Here is a 17,284-nt window from a genome sequence, read left to right as displayed (position 1 = left end):
TTAAAGATAAAAGGACTAAACACTCCAAACTAAAGACAGTGTCAGATTGGGGAAAAAAAAAAAAGCCATTTGCTATTTATAATAAGAGATATGTTTTAAATAAAAGGATCCTGATATATTGAAGTTTAAAAATAGAAAGGGGGACTTTAAAAAAAAGGGGGGGGTGCGCCTGGGTGGCTCAGTCGTTAAGCATCTGCTTTGGCTCAGGGCGTGATCCCAGAGTCCTGGGATCAAGTCCCACATCAGGCTCCTCCACTGGGAGCCTGCTTCTTCCTCTCCCACTCCCCCTGCTTGTGTTCCCTCTCTCGCTGGCTGTCTCTGTCAAATAAATAAATAAAATCTTAAAAAAAAAGGGGGGGGGGCGCCTGGGTGACTCTTGTCAGTTAAGTGTCTGCCTTCGGCTGAGGTCATGATCTCAGGGTCGTGGGATCCAGCCCAGAGTCAGGCTCTCCCCTCAGCAGGGAGTCTGCTTGAGATTCTCTTTCTCTCCCTGTCCCTCGCCCCCCCCCAAAATAAATAAATCTTAAAAAAATCAATTGACTAGAGATATATGGGTTTAATTTCCAGTCAGTTCCATTCTGTTGATTAATATATCTAACCTTATGGCAATGTTCATTTGCTTTGATTAGGTTGGGAAATGCTAGTCTTCCAATTTTTTTTCCCCAGACTGTTTTTGTTATTCTGAATAACTTACAATTTCATATGAATTTAAAAGTCAGCATGTCAGTTTCTACAAAGAAATCAGTTGGGACTCTGATAGGGGTTACATTGAATATGTAGATTGTTTTGAGGAATATTGTGATCTTACTGTCTAGTAGTCCAGTTCATAAACATGGGATGACTTTCAAGTTAAAGTTCTTCCACTAGTGTTTTTTTTAAGTACACAGCTTGCATTTTTCTTAAGTATTTTATTCTTTTGGATATTGTTATAAATGGAATTTTTTCTTTTTTTTAGGATTTGTTTCTTTTAGAGAGAGAGTACACATGTGCACAAGTGTGAGTGGGGGTGAGGGGAGGAGGGAGAGGGAAAAAGAATCTCAAGCAGACTTCCCACTGAGTGTGGAGCCCGATGCAGGGCTTGATCCCATGACCCCGAGATGATGACCTGAGCTGAAGTCAAGAGTTGGCCGCTTAACCGACTGAGCCATGCAGGCACCTGAATTATTTTAATTCAGATTATTATTGCACATGTATAAAAATATAATTGATTTTTACATATTTATTTACATCCTGATATCTTGCTGAGTTCTAATAGTGTTATAGTCAGTTTTTCAGGGTTTTCTGTATACACGGTCATGTCATCTATTAATGGAGATCATTTTCCTTCCTTTTTTCCACTGTGGGTGCCTCTTTTTATTTCCTATTTGTCCTTGCTAGACCTCTAGAACAATGTTGATTAGAAGAGGCAATGGGGGGATGCACCTGGGTGGCACAATTGGGTGGGTGTCCAAATCTTGGTTTTGGCTCAGGTCCTGATCGTGAGGGTTGTGAGATCGAGCCCCCCATGGGGCTCCGTGCTCAGCTGGAGTCTGCTTGAGATTCTCTCCCCCTCTGCTTTTCCCACTTGTATGTGCTCGTTCTCTTTCAAATAAATAAGTAAAATTTAAAAAAAAAGGCAATAAGATATGTATATCCTTGACCTGTTTTGATATTAGGGGTAAGCATCACTAAGTCTAATGGTAGCTGTCAATTTTATCATGTGGAGGTAGTTCCCTTCTATTCCTAATTCACTGTCTTTTGTCATGAAAGGGTGTTGGATTTTGTCAAATGCTTATTCTTCATGTATGAAGATGGTTATGTAGTTTTTATTTTTTATTATACTGATACATTAGATTAACAATCTAATTTTGAATTTCAGGGATAAATCCCACTTACTCACGGTATATAATGTTTTATATGTTCCTAAATTCAGTCACTAGTGTTTTTAGACTTTTTGCATCCGTATTCATAAAAGATATTAGTGATAGTTGCCCTTTTTTGTAATGTCTTTTTCTATTACTATCAAGTTAATATTGGCTTCATAAAATGAGTTGGGAAGTTTTCTCTCCTTTTGTACATCTTGAAGAGTTTGTGAAGAATTAGTATTCTGCTTTAAATGTTTCATAGAATTTAACAGTGAAGCTATGCAGATCTGGGCTTTTCTGTGTGGATAGTTTTTTAAATAACTAATTCAGTTTACTTGTTATAAGATTATTCAAATATTCTGTCTTCATGAGTAAGTTTGAAAGTTTGTTTCTATGAATTTATGCAATTTGTCTGGGTTTTTGATTTCTTGTACAATTGTTCATCTTATTCCTTTGTAATCAATTTTTATTTCTGTAAGGTTGGTAGTATTGTCCCCTCTCACTTATGATTATAGTAACGGGAGTCTTCTCTCTCTTCATTTTAGATTATCTAAACATTTGTGAACTTTTCATGGAACTAGCTTTCAGTTTCATTTATTTTGGGGTATTTTTCCTATTTGACATCTTTACTCTTTTCCCAGTGACGAGGGAGGTGAGATTTGACCTATTTACTTTTAATTATAGGTACTTTAAGCTTTGAAAGTTTTCCTCTAATCATCAATTGCATGTCATAAATGTTGATATGTTGTGTTATTCACAAGATATTTTCCAGTTTCCCTTTTCATTTTTGATAAATTATTCAGGTGTGTTTTGTTTAAATTCCACATGTTTTTTAGTTTCCCATTTTTCTGTTATTTCTAATTTTATTATGGATAGACAAAACTTTTTTTTTTAAGATTTATTTGAGAGTGAGCATGTATGTGTGTGCGAGCAGGAGGAGGGGCAGAGGGAGAGGGAAAGAGAATCTCAGTCAGACTCCCAGCTGAGCACAGAGACTGACGCAGGGCCCACTCTCATAACCCTGATTATGACCTGAGCCAAAATCAAGAGTCAGTCACTTAATTGACTGAACCATCTAGGCACCCCAATGAATAAATAAATCTTAAAAAATAAAACTTTCTGTTTATCTCCCTCAATCCTGTTAACTGTTGCTTCATATGGTTTGGGGCTTTGTGTAAGGCATATGTGTTCATAGTTGTGTCTTCTTGTAGGCAAACCCTCTTATTAGCATATGAGAGCTTTCTTTGTCTCTTATAAGAAGTACTGACTTAAAGCCTATTTGGTCTCATATAGCCATCCAGCTCTTTGATGACTACTGGTATGCAATATACTTTTCCAACCTTTTATTTTCAACCTATTTATATTTTTGGATTTGTCATCAGTTTGTTGTGGATTGAATACAGTTACACCATATTTTCTATCCATTCTGCCAATCTCTGCCTTTTAGTTGAAAAATCTATTTGCATTTAATATGTAATAACTGAAGACTGCTTCTACCATTTTTCTACTTGTTTTCTATATACACTTTATCTTCTTTACTTTTCTGTTCCTAATTGACTTCCTTTCTGTTCCATTGATTTTTTTTGTAGTTTACCATTTCATGCCTTTTTAAATTTCCTATTCATTATATCATTTAGTCATTTTCTTAGCATTTATCCTGTAGATTTCAATTAAAAATCTGTGTTTGTGATGAACTAGTTTGGAATAAAACCAACTTTATTCAGGGGTCCCAAGACCACTCTCAGGTTCAGCGATTTGCTAGAAGGACTCGCAGACGTCAGAAAAGCTGTTGTACTCAGTTGTCTTTTTTTTTTTTCCAATGACACGATACAGATTAAAATCATTAAATGCCAGAAACTCCAGGGACTAGAGGTAATCTGCCAAGAGGTGGTTAACGGCCTACACTTTTGTTTGGAATGGGCAGAGCTTAAACATTTCAGATCTGCTGAGTCAAACCTTCACTGTACAGCAATTTAGCTTTAATAGTATAGAAAAGTTTAGCTCCTATAACTGGCTCCAGCCTTCTTTTCTAATGTTGTTTTAGTCCTAGATTATATCTTTATACATTGTGTGCCCTTTAAATAGGTTTATAATTATGTATTATGCAGGTCTTTAAAGACATTGCAAAAAAGGAGGAACAACAGACACAAAATACAGTATTATTGGATTATATATTTGCTTTTCAGTTGCCTTCACCATTGTTATTTCTTTTAGCTTTATTGAGATATAATTGACATGTAACACATTAGTTTTAGGTGTACAACATGATTTAATATATGTATATATTGCAAAATGATGACCAAAATATATTTAGTTAACATCCATCACCTTCTTCTGAGAACTTTTTATTCTTCTGGTAACTTCTAAGACTTACCATCTTAGCCACTTTCAAACAAACAACACAATATCAAGTATAATTATTATGCTATACATTAACATCCCTTTGACTTACTTTATAATTGGAAATTTGTACCTTCCTTGACCACTTTCATCCATTTTGCCCACCCACATCCCCCCCCCCCCACCTCTGGAAACCACCACTGTTTTGTATCTGTGAGGTTTTTTTGTTTTTTAAATCTTAATTCAAGATATAAGTGAGATATCATTGGGTGTTTTCTTTCTCTGACTTACTTCAGCTAGCATAATACCCTTGAGGTCAATTCATGTAGTTGCAAATGGCATGATTTCCTTACCTTTTTATGGCAGAATAATATTCCGTTCTGTGTACACACCAAATTTTCTTTAACCATTCACCCATCAATGAACATTTAGCTTGTTTCCATGCCTTGTGTATTGTAGATAATGCTGCAGTGAACACAGGGGGTGCAGAAATCTTTTTGAGAGCTTTCATTTCCTTCAAATAAATACTCAGAGGTGGAATTGCTTAGATCATATGGTGGTTCTATTTTTAATTTTTTGAGGAACCTCCATAGTGTTTTCCAGAGCTGCTGCACCAGTTTACATTCCCAACAGTGCAGAAGGTTTCCCTTTTCTCCACATCTCACCGACACTTGTTATTCATTGTCTTTTTCATAACAGCCATTCTAACAGGTATAAGGCAGTATCTCATTGTGGTTTTGAATTGCATTTCTCTGATGAGATTTCTGTGATATGGAGCACCTTTTCATGTATTTGTTTACCATTTCTATTTTTGGGGAAAATGTCTATGCAGATCCTCTGCCCATTTTTTAATTGGACTGTGTCTTTTTTTATACTGAGTTGTAGGAGTCCTTTATGTATTTTGGATATTTAACACCTTATGAGATACAGGATTTGCACCTATTCTTAGTGGCTGATCCAGAACTTAATGTATACATGTAATGAGAAACAGCTTCCACTATATACTAAAATCCAGTGAGATAGAGAAGTGTTACTTGTCTTTTAAAAAGTGTGAGAACAAAAAGGGGAACCGCCCTGCACTGTTGGTGGGGATGCAAGCTGGTGCAGCCACTCTGGAAAACAGTATGGAGGTTCCTCAAAAAGTTGAAAAGGGAGTTACCCTACGACCCAGGAATTGCACTACTGGGTATTTACCCCAGAGATACAAAGGTAGTGATCCAGAGGGGCACCTGCACCCCAATGTTTATAGCAGCAGTGTCCACAATAGCCAAACTATGGAAAGAGCCCAGATGTCCATCGACTGATGACTGGATAAAGAAGATGTGGTGTATATACACAGCCATCAAAAAAAAAAAAAAAAAAAAGAAATCTTGCCATTTGCAGTGACATGGATGGAACTAGAGGGTATTATGCTGAGTGAAATAAGTCAGAGAGACAATTATCATATGATCTCACGGATAAGTGGAATTTAGTAAACAAAACAGGATCAAATGGGAAGAGAGGAAAAAAATGAAACAAGACAAAACCAGAGAGGGAGACAAACCATAAGAGACTTAATTGTAGGAAACAATCTCAGGGTTGCTGGAGGGGAGGGGCGTGGAAGGATGGTGTAACTGGGTGATGGACATTAGGGAGGATATGTGATATAATGAGCACTGGGTATTATATAAGACTGATGAATCACAGGCCTGTACCTCTGAAACCAGTAATACATTACATGTTAATTAATTGAATTTAAATTTTTTAAAAAGTATGAGAACGAAAGAAAACCTGTATACATCTATAGCTCATTATATTAATCTTATAATTTTTTTTAAAGATTTTATTTTATTTATTTGACAGAGATAGAGACAGCCAGCGAGAGAGGGAACACAAGCAGGGGGAGTGGGAGAGGAAGAAGCAGGCTCACAGCAGAGGAGCCTGATGTGGGGCTCGATCCCATAACGCCGGGATCACGCCCTGAGCCAAAGGCAGATGCTTAACGACTGCGCCACCCAGGCACCCCTAATAATTTTAAGTAAGTGCTACACCCAATGTGGGGCTCCAGCTCACAACCCCAAGATCAAGAGTCATATGCTATACCTACTGAGCCAGCCAGGTGCCCCTTATTTACTGTTTATTTTTTTGATTTGATATTGTGGATTTGAAGTACCATCTGTATTCATTTACTTAGCCCAATTTGGCTTTGCTTTTACCTACCTCCTTTATGTTATTAGCAAAAATATTATACTTTTATATGTTATAGGCCCAATAATACATTATTTTATACAGTTAATACTCAAAATAGTTAAGTAAAGGGAAAGAAATACATGTATATACTGCCTGTGAAAATCAAATACCTCCAGTGAGTCTTCAGTCTTCTCCTAATAGTCTTTTACCAAAACTTCACTGTTTTTGAGGATGTCCTTAGGCTTGAACTTTTCCATAGTTATGAATGAAGTAATTTCCTTTGGAGAGAGAGATAGAGCTCTCTTGTCTGTGGCCTGCTTCTCCCCCTGGACAAAATCACTGAGCCCCAGATCCAGTGCTTGGGTTAGGGACAATAGCATGCTTCACTCTTCTTTTAAGAACTGAGTGCTTAGTAGATGGGGGGGGGGGGCGAGGTGCAGCAGTCCGGGGTTGCAGTTTGCTCTCGGCATGATCCCCGATCCTCTCCCATGATCCAAGGCAGCCAACTGGAACCCCGGTATTCTTACCAGTGCCACACCCAGGGTACACATTACATTTTATGTGTGGCTGCTAGACAGAAGAAAATCTCTATCCCTTTGCTGCATTTTCCTGAGCAATAGGCAGGTGGGGGTAGGATGTGAAATGTTGATGTCCTGCTCCTCCCTGGAAGATGGCCATGTATCTGGGAGCAAGGGTTGATGAGTGGTGAAGAAGCCTTGACTGTACCAGTATGGAGTAGAGTATTTTTCTCACTAAAATGGGATGAACAACGAAGGGTTTGATTCAGATACTGCAGAATTTCAGCTTGTAATAAGCTTTAGATTTTTTTTAAACAAAGGTTTTTTCATTTGCTATATAATTTCTACCAGTTTTGACGGAGGAGCATGTCATCGGAGTTCCTCACGCTGTCATGGCAGAAATGGAACTCCCGGACCAATTCTTTACAGTTCTAAGCATGGATCATGTAAGTTGCTGGATCTGTCTCCTTTGTGAATTTCCTTTTTCTGAACCTTCCTACCAAATAGAGCCTGCCCTACATTGCCATAGTTTTTCACTTTCTAGTGAGAGCTGGAACCAAACATAACAGTGTAACTCCTAATGTGCCTATCTATTCTCCGAATAATGTTCAACACTCTTATTTGTTCAGTCTTTTGTCTACAGCAGCTATAGAGTAGAAATGGAATCTCTAGATGGAGATATTTCCATATTCTTGGATAGAGAAAAAGATCAGATATATCCATTTGATTACATATGGGCAAACTCTGTACTTCTCCTGAAGAGACACGAATTTCCGATCTCGACTGGTTTCCGTCATACATAAACAGAGGATTGTAGACTTCCAGAGTTGGAGAAGACCTTATCCACTGTAAATGTCTAAATACAATTAAGCCACTATTTTTTCACCAAATAGACTATTTTATAGCCACTAAAAAGTATTTATTAAATAGTTTGTCATTAGAAGTAAAAATTCTGACCATATCATATTAAATAATACTTAACATAGTGTTGAACTTGGGGCTGCAAGAAATTATAAAGTAGTATTCACAGCTCATTTTCGAAGTTAGGTATTTCTGACTTCAAGGATGTAGAAACTCATCTTTATTAAGTCATGCAGCAGGCATGCAGTATGTAGGCAATGTACATGAACACATTTTTTAAATTTGTAAACTCATTTTATTTCTAGACATGCTTGACTAATTAAAAAATCCATAATATGCAGGAAGATATCTCTGAATCAAATGGATTTTTTAAAGATACGTAGATAGTCCTGTTTCAGAGCACTGATTTCCTTCTCATACCATAACCTTCTACCCCTGGCCTACGAGGTTACTATTTAGTCTACTTACCATGATGCAATTCTTTTTTCTCAAAAATATTTCCTTCAGTTTCACCTGTATATGGTTTGTTGTTTCAGGAATTGGTGACATTCGGGGATGTGGTCATCAGCTTCTCTCAAGAGGAATGGGAATATCTGGATTCAGCTCAGAGGGACTTGTATTGGGATGTGATGATGGAGAACTACAGCAACTTGGTCTCACTGGGTAAATTTATCTGCTGCTTATCATTTAGAATATGCTCTATTGAATATCAGTTGCTTTTTAGTAAACCTCAGGCTATCTTTTAAGAAAGTAGGTACATTTCTTCTTCCTGTTTCCAGAGGCATGGTTGAACATTGTGTTGGAGATGACACCTCCATTAAGCACATTCATCATTCTTCGTGATGTTTGTACCTTCTCAGTCCCTTCATATTTCTACTTTCCCTGATACCCAGGATGTGTAGTTTGAATTTTAGAAGACATACAGCACATCCTTTGAGATAGCTATTATATTATGACTGAAGTCAGAATTGCTATAAATGCTTTGCTGTTTTCTTTCCCACCTTCTTGAAGAATAGCTAAGAAACTTGTGTCCTGAATTGTTATGATTATTAAAAGAATCTGCATAATTTACATTTTAGATGGATAAACAGAATTCATGTTCATTGCCTCACATGTATGGTCTTATACCTGTTTTATGGTTAAAGAACTTTGCATTTAATATTGTCAGTATTCCAGCAAGGATCTTTTAATATTTTCGTTTTCCTGTCAGATCACATAGTTCTTGCCATGTACCAGGCCCTGTTCTAAGCACATTTAATATATTGAATCTTTCTAACCCTATGGCATGAATCCTAGTTGTATTAATTTGCTAAGACAACATATTTAGGCAACTTCTCCAGAGTTAGTTACAGAGCTAATTAGTGTCAAAAGGAGGGTTTCTACCCAAGTAGTCTGACACAAAAGCTGATGTTGTTAACTAGAACAAAAAATCGCCTCACAAGACAAAGAGTAGGAAATGGTTGGATAAAGAACTCTTTATGCTTTGTAATTCTGTGGTCACTCTAAGGTGAATGGTCTTTCAATCTCCTCACATTTCTCTGAAATCTCTCAGTATCATTTCAACTTCATTTATCAAAACTTAACCAATTCTCTTAAGTGTTTTATATAATTGTAGTTCTTTTTTTTTTTTATACCTTATGTTACATTTCTTTGTCGTAAGCAGGTTGTCCATTTTTAAGCCATTTGTGATCACCTTATTGGAGGAAGGGAAGTTGTTCTGAAGGGTTGTAAGGGATATGACAAGAACAGAGGGCTGGGTGAGTGAAGGCTGGTAAGAGAGGGAAAACCATCACCACAGTAAAACGCCCAGCTTGTCTGGGAAGAGGTGGGTCGCTGTGACGTTTTTGGGGAACTCCCTGTAAAGCCCTGTGGAAGAAAGCCTAACACTTGGGGAAGCCCATCTTCCCCGGTGCAACCAACATTTTTTCCATGTTGCTTTCTGTTCGGATTTATATAAATTCTCTTTTGACAAAAACTCACAGTCATTTATATACTCAACATTTAATCACTATCTAGACTGAGATAAATACTGTGGTAGCCCTATCAGTACATTGATGAGAAAAAATGATACAGTTCTTGCTATTATGGAATTGACTCACTAGTGAGATGTATAATAAACAGGAAAACAAATAATTAGAAAATGTATCATAGTGATAACTCCGATAAAGAAAAGTGAAACAACAACAACAAAGGAATAAAGAATGAGGGAGAAAGCTAATTCACACAGTATGGTCAGAAGGAAATCTCTGAGGGGCACCTGGGTGTTTCAGTTGGTTAAGCATCCTACTTTTGACCTCAGGGTTGTGAGTTCAAGTCCCGAGCGAGCCTACTTAAAAAAAAAAAAGAAAGAAAAAAGAGAAAGAAATCCTCTGGTCTTGGCTTGTCATTCTATGAATATATAGTTCCTTAATAATTTTCCCAGTGATTTTTACAATTAAAAATCTTCATTTAGATGTTTTCTAAGTCCGTCATTCCTTCTGCATTTATTAGTTGCCCTCATGTTGTGTTACCAGCAAGAGTGTTTATGTTCTTCCTACGACTGTAACTAATTAGTGACTTAAAATGATGCCTCTGAAATTTTAACTTTTTCTTGCTTATGGCTCATGGATTTGATTTTTATTGGTTCAGTTTACTTTAGCTCACCAGTCTTAATTCTTGATGCCCATTTCTTGATGGATATCAAGAAATTTCTAAAGGTGATTTTTGTGTACCTCTGACTCAGTCCTTTAATCTTTAAATTTATTCTTGCTTTTTGAGACCTTCCCAGGCTCACCCTATGCCTTTCCCTATCCCAGACCAGACACCTGAATTGGTGAGAAGTGTGTTGTTCTGGTCTTTTAAGTTTTAAAAATCAATACGAGGTATTAATTTTACCTATTTACTTAGCGTATTTTAGTACACCAAGGTTTTTCCCCTTTCTTTGATTTTTGTATTGTCAGATGGTAGTCTGCCTTAGCTCCTTCAGGTGTTTTGTGTGTCCTATAAGAATAATGTAACAGTTAAATCATATCTCCCTGCCTTCCATCCTCACACTGTAGTAGTGTATATATATTCAGATTTCTTGCTTTCTGTCACAACAGTCAAGGGCACATCTCCCTTCCCTACACCAGATCATGACTTGAATCTTTCTTTTAGGAGCCCTAGCTTATTACATGCTTTACTACCACAACCTGAGCAATAGGCATGTTTATGACTTTTTTGTTTCATAGGAGGTGAGTCTCTAACAGTTTTATCTGTCTAGCAAATTGGTCTTTTTCAATTTTTATGGCTTCTGGGGTTTCTAATACCTATTTACCTAGAGAATAATTCACCCTAAGTCAACATTTTCAAACTGATTAGCATAGCAGTCTTAAAACATTTTAGAAAATACCTTCTCTGATGGTTTTCTATCATTTTATTTTTTATATTTGTTATTTATATTTTTTATATGTTTTCTAGCTACATCTGATTCTGTATTTATTGAATTCCCCCTTCACCTTTTCTTTAGGTCACTGTTTCCTGTCTTCTGGATTGGGATGTATACATTACTTATTTTTATTTTTTTCCTTATTAACATCTAAATCCTTACTTTTTGTGACTAATGTTGACTTCCATAGATTTTAATATGTAATACAGTTGACCCTTCAACAACACAGGTTTGAACTGTGTGGATCCACTTACATGTGAATTTTTTGATAAAGGTACTACAATACCATAAATGTATTTTTTTAAGATTTTACTTACTTGACAGAGAGAGTGAGCACAAGCAAGGGGAGCGAGCAGCAGGCAGAGGGAGAAAGAAGCAGGCCCCCTGCAGGGAGCCCAATGTAGGGCTCAATCGCAGGACCCTGGGATCATGACCTGAGCTGAAGGCAGACACTCAACCAACTGAGCCACCCAGGCGCCACTCTTATGCTTTTCTTAACATTTTCTTTTCTTTAGCTTGTATGAATACAGTACATAATACGTATAACATATAAAATACATGTTAATCAACTGTTTGTTACTGGAAAGGCTTCCAGTCAGAGTAGGCTATTAATAGTCTGGGGTGAGTCAAAAGTTATATGATGATTTTTGATTGTGGAGGGCATTAGCACCCAACCCCAGTTTCAAGGGTCAACTGTATTTTCAATGTGATCATTCTCTGAAATTTCTGTAATCTCATTTCTACATCTGGTAGAAAGTTTTTTTCATTTCTAGGGAGAAGTGCTTTTCGATATACTGATACCAGCATTCATTTATGATTTTATTATTCTAATTAAATAATGATTGCATTATTATACCTTTGTTACATATAACATAATTCAGTCACAGGAAATTATTTTTGCCCTGTATCCTGCAATGTTTGTCATTTATTTTGGATTTTCCCCAGGTTATCCACTCATCTAATTGCCAATCTCCAGCCATTGTTTAGATTCTTTTTTACAAAGTGCCTTCCATTCTTGCCCACCTGTACCACCTTTTCCACATCATTCTGTTAGCTTCTTCCCCTTCCAGAACTGCATAAGCCTTATGATTTATACCTACTATAATATCTAAAATATTCTGAAACTGCCTTGCAGAGTATAACAATGGTTGACTTTGAGTACAGGAAAATGGAAAGGTATCTGGGAAAGAGCACGAAGAAAAACGTTTAAATACAAACTAGGATTCCAGTAGGATAGATGTGTGATAGTGAAAAAGCTAATGAAGAACAGTAAATAAAATTCTTCATCTTTATTGACATGAAGAAAATCATGGTTATGCATAGCAGGGAGTTAACAACAGTGATTAAGACAGTATGTATAGGGGCACCTGGGTGGCACAGCGGTTAAGCGTCTGCCTTCGGCTCAGGGCGTGATCCCGGCGTTATGGGATCGAGCCCCACATCAGGCTTCTCCACTAGGAGCCTGCTTCTTCCTCTCCCACTCCCCCTGCTTGTGTTCCCTCTCTCGCTGGCTGTCTCTATCTCTGTCGAATAAAATAAAGTCTTAAAAAAAAAAAAGAGTAATTGGAGAGTCCATTAGAAAAAATCGTTCATAAACACTACTTTTGTGTGTGTGTGTGTGTGTGTATGTGTATAAATCACTGCAGTATAGTGTGAGGGTTGGAAGGCATGGAGGCATACTTAAACTACTGCATTATTCTTTTTTTTTTTTTTAAGATTTTATTTATTTATTTGACAGAGAGAGAGACAGCCAGCGAGAGAGGGAACACAAGCAGGGGGAGTGGGAGAGGAAGAAACAGGCTCATAGCGGAGGAGCCTGATGTGGGGCTCGATCCCATAACGCCGGGATCACGCCCTGAGCCGAAGGCAGACGCTTTAACCGCTGTGCCACCCAGGCGCGCCTACTGCATTATTCTTATACGTACATAATTGTTTTGATGATCAATAATGTTACCCAGTGACTAATCTTTGTAATATTTCCTTTTTTGTCTTATTTAGACCTTTTTCATCCAGTGATTTAATTTCACTGTAATTGTCAACTTACATGTCCTTGGGACTTGTTCAGTGGCATATAATGATTGCAATTCTCCTTTTGGAATTTAAGGAATAAGGCTAAACAGTATAACAGAAGATTACCGAATACACAACTAAAAAATACGAAGAATGTGAGGGCAAGCCATTAGATACTGGAACAGAAACATAAATATGAACTTACAATCAGTATCTTGTTTCTGAGGGTAGTAACTTTTAGATCTGGACAGTAAAATGTGGGTGGTATATAAAGAACCCATTTCTGAGCAATGAAACATCCTGTGGGTGGAAATTATGTTTGTTGTAAGAGGTCAAAAAAAGATTAGGTGAAAGGGGATAATGGATTAAGATGAGGTCTTACAAGCACCTTGTTATCCACAGTAAAGTATTTGGATTCTATTGTTAAAAAACAAAAACAAACAAACCTGGGGTGCCTGGGTGGCTCAGTCAGGTAAGTACGACTCTTGATCTCAGTTCAGATCTTGATCATAGGGTCGTGAGTTCAAACCCTGCATTGGGCTCCACATTGGGCTTGGAGCCTACTAAAAAAACAAAAAACAAAACCAAAATTGTTAGTATGTATAGATTATCAAATTGTGATCTGCATTAGCTATATCTATACATGATATTGATAACTAGTTCTGCATCTGTAGATGTTGGTCAGTTTACCTGGATTGGATCCCCAAACATTAGTACTCTCAGCAAGCTTACTAAGAGATGATCAACACCTAAATGTCAGACCCACTGACTTAGTCTGTTTCCTTTATCAGAAACCTCACAATCTTATTACATTATGTTTTCATTGTTCTCTGATCTTTCTTAAAACTTCATTGAGGTATTTTAATCATTCACTTGCATTATTTATATTTGCAGTTTTTCTCCTCTGCATTGTATAAATGTTTCATTTTTATGGCACATGAAAACAAAAATTGTGTTTCTTTTCCCCTTTCTTTCAGATTTGGAGTCCAAGTATGACACAAAGTGTTCATCTACTAGAAAGGACATCACTAAAAAAAGTGGTTCTCAGTGGAAAGTAACAGAAAGTAAATTCATTGGTCTTGCCAGAAATGACTGGCAAAGCAAAAGCAAGACTGAAGTACAAAGATCTGAAGTGGGATATTTCAGCCAAATGAAAATCAACTCTGAAAAAGTGCCCCATTACAGACATCGTAAGTCTCTTATATCGCATCAGAGAGTTCATGATAGCAAGAAGCCCCATGCATATAAGGAATATGGGAGGGTCCTTAGCTGTGACTTAAATTTTGATGAATATGAGAGAATACATACTAGTGAGAAAACATATCAATATAACGCATATTGGAAAACCTTTGGAGATGACCCACATACCCTACAACTGAATATACATAGTGGTGTGAAACCTTGTAAATATATGGAATATGAGAATGCATTTAGTTTTTATGAAGACCTTAGTATACAGAAAATGCATGATTATCAAAAGTGCTATAAATGGAAGGAGTATGAAAGAACCATTGGAAGAGTTGAAGAAATAACTCCACTTCAAATAATTCATGATGGTGAGAAACCCTATGAATGCACTTTCTGTGGGAAATCCTTTAGAGTGCATGCACAACTTACTCGACACCAGAAAATCCATACTGATGAGAAACCTTACAAATGTATGGAATGTGGCAAGGACTTTAGATTCCATTCACAGCTAACTGAACATCAGAGAATTCATACTGGTGAGAAACCATACAAATGTATACAATGTGAGAAAGTCTTTAGAATTAGTTCACAGCTTATTGAACATCAGAGAATTCATACAGGTGAGAAACCTTATGCATGTAAAGAATGTGGGAAGACCTTTGGAGTCTGTAGAGAACTTGCTCGACATCAGAGAATTCATACCGGAAAGAAACCCTATGAATGCAAGGCATGTGGAAAGGTCTTTAGAAACAGTTCATCCCTGACTAGACATCAGAGAATTCATACTGGTGAGAAACCCTATAAATGCAAGGAATGTGGGAAAGCTTTTGGAGTAGGTAGTGAACTTACTCGACATCAGAGAATTCACAGTGGTCAGAAACCTTATGAATGTAAAGAGTGTGGAAAGTTCTTTAGACTTACATCAGCACTTATTCAACATCAGAGGATTCACAGTGGTGAAAAACCTTATGAATGTAAGGTATGTGGGAAGGCTTTCAGACATAGTTCGGCCCTTACTGAACATCAGAGAATTCATACTGGAGAGAAACCTTATGAATGCAAGGCATGTGGGAAGGCCTTTAGACATAGTTCATCTTTTACAAAACATCAGAGAATTCATACTGGTAAGAAACCCTATGAATGTAAGGGATGTGGGAGTGCCTTTAGTGTGGGTAAGCACCTTACCTGATATCGAAAAAGTTGTACTGGTGTTTGGTCTTTTGAATGACAGACATGCACAAAAGCCTTTTGCTTCTGAGTTTCACTGGGAAAGTCCATGCATTGAAATAAGAAGTAATCAAGGGGATTATGTTGCTCTATTGTTTCCAGACTTCCTGGCCACTCTATTTAGAAGTAGAATTACTCAGTGATAGGTGACGTATACTTTGTTTTGTTAGATATTGCCAAATATTTGTTTTTGTTTCTCCTTTTTATATCAGTTAACATTCTGAATATCCATTTAGATAGGGTGGTCCCTGTTCATTTCTGATATGTGTGGAAAATGTGTTTCACTAATCGTTAGAGTCAATTTCACATGAATTTCTTTTCCAGGCATATTTTGTTTATAGTTATTTTTGATGTTTGTGGTTTTGTTCTTTATTCATTGTTTTTGGCTTATTAATTTGTAATATTATTCAAATAAATCTTTTGCATTCTAATTTTTTGTTATATATGATATACTTTTCTTCCTCCAGAGAGTTAAAACTTCCAGTCACATACCATGTGGTTTTGAAGTCTTATGGCCCTGCATGGTATTTGTGTAGATTTGTTTCTGTTTCATTTTCTATTGTTTTTGTTTTAATGTTAGATGAGTAATTTCCTTTCCATTGTCATCAAGTGATTGATTTCTTCTAAAATTTCTGTTTTGACATGACAGACTTACCTACCACAACAATTACTTTCAAGAGCCTTTTCACCACCAGTGGGATCCAAAGGAAAGAGGCACTTCTAAATATTTTGTAAAATTTACTAAGCCATTCTTATCTGTCTCTAGATTTATTAAAGGAGGGGAAAATCTACAGCTATTGCAATGATTATAAACTTAGTAAACTTACATTTAGAGAGTCTACAATTCTATTATTACCATGGCTTCTTGCATTTTGTATATTTATACTTTTTATTCCCTGTTAGTGTTGCCTTGCTGGGTTGTGGCAGCTTAACAATTGATAGAACTTTGATTTTGGAAAGGAAGGAAAAGCAAAAGAAGAGAGAAAATTAGTGAACAGAAATAAAGTTGCCATTCTTAACTGTCCATCATCTCTTTCTTTAGTCAGGAGAGTTGACCTGGTTATGCAATTAATGTTAATTATGAGTCACTGGTTATTAGATATTTATAAGAAAATTTACCTATTGTTTAAATACATTTATGTCACCAGCATTTGTTATATTTTAGTTCTTCAAATTGGTCTTCCCCAGGATTTTTGGACTCTAAAGTTCTGCATGACCCAGCAATAGTAATTAAGCCATTTTCTTATTGGATATATTGGGCAGTTTTCTTTAAATACTCCTAATTAGTATTTCATTTAAATTAGCAGTTTTAAAAAAAACACATACTTAGGGGCACCTGGGTGACTCAGTTGGTTAACTTAGGGGCACCTGAGTGACTCAGTTGGTTAAGCGTCTGCCTTCGGCTCGGGTGATGATGTCGTGATCTCAGGGTCCTGGGATCAAGCTCCACACCAGGCTCCCTGCTCAGCATAAAGTCTGCTTCTCCCTCTCCCTGGTACTTTCTTGTTCACTCACTCTCTCTCAAATAAGTAAAATCTTAATACACACACACACACACACACACACAGTAGATATTTCATATGCTACAAAATAAGAATGAATCTCTGTTACCCTTTTTATCAGGATATATACTATTTCATGTCTTTAAAATAGTTCAACTCTATTACAATTATTAACAGTTTATTCTATTTACTGAGCTATAATGTGATCACACTGCTGAT

The 17,284-nt window shown here is 36.8% G+C and overlaps 1 protein-coding gene across 4 annotated transcripts in view; it reads left to right on the top strand.

The window, feature by feature from the left end:
* Positions 1–16,949, top strand: part of ZNF529 (zinc finger protein 529) — a 46,467-nt gene extending 29,518 nt beyond the window's left edge. For all 4 annotated transcript variants that reach the window (XM_008712211.2, XM_040632799.1, XM_040632798.1 and 1 more), the window contains 3 exons: positions 7,223–7,317; positions 8,269–8,395; positions 14,126–16,949. In XM_008712211.2, the coding sequence (XP_008710433.2) occupies positions 7,223–7,317; positions 8,269–8,395; positions 14,126–15,525 (1,622 nt within the window). In that variant the 3' untranslated portion in view covers positions 15,526–16,949. The remainder of the gene's footprint in view (positions 1–7,222; positions 7,318–8,268; positions 8,396–14,125) is intronic.
* Positions 16,950–17,284: the final 335 nt, after the last annotated feature.

The sequence above is a fragment of the Ursus maritimus genome, unplaced genomic scaffold, assembly GCF_017311325.1.
Source record: "Ursus maritimus isolate PB19 unplaced genomic scaffold, ASM1731132v1 scaffold_19, whole genome shotgun sequence".
NCBI lineage: Eukaryota > Metazoa > Chordata > Mammalia > Carnivora > Ursidae > Ursus > Ursus maritimus.
The sequence above is the reverse complement of the archived record's forward strand: the minus strand, read 5'-3'. Positions and strand labels throughout refer to the sequence as shown.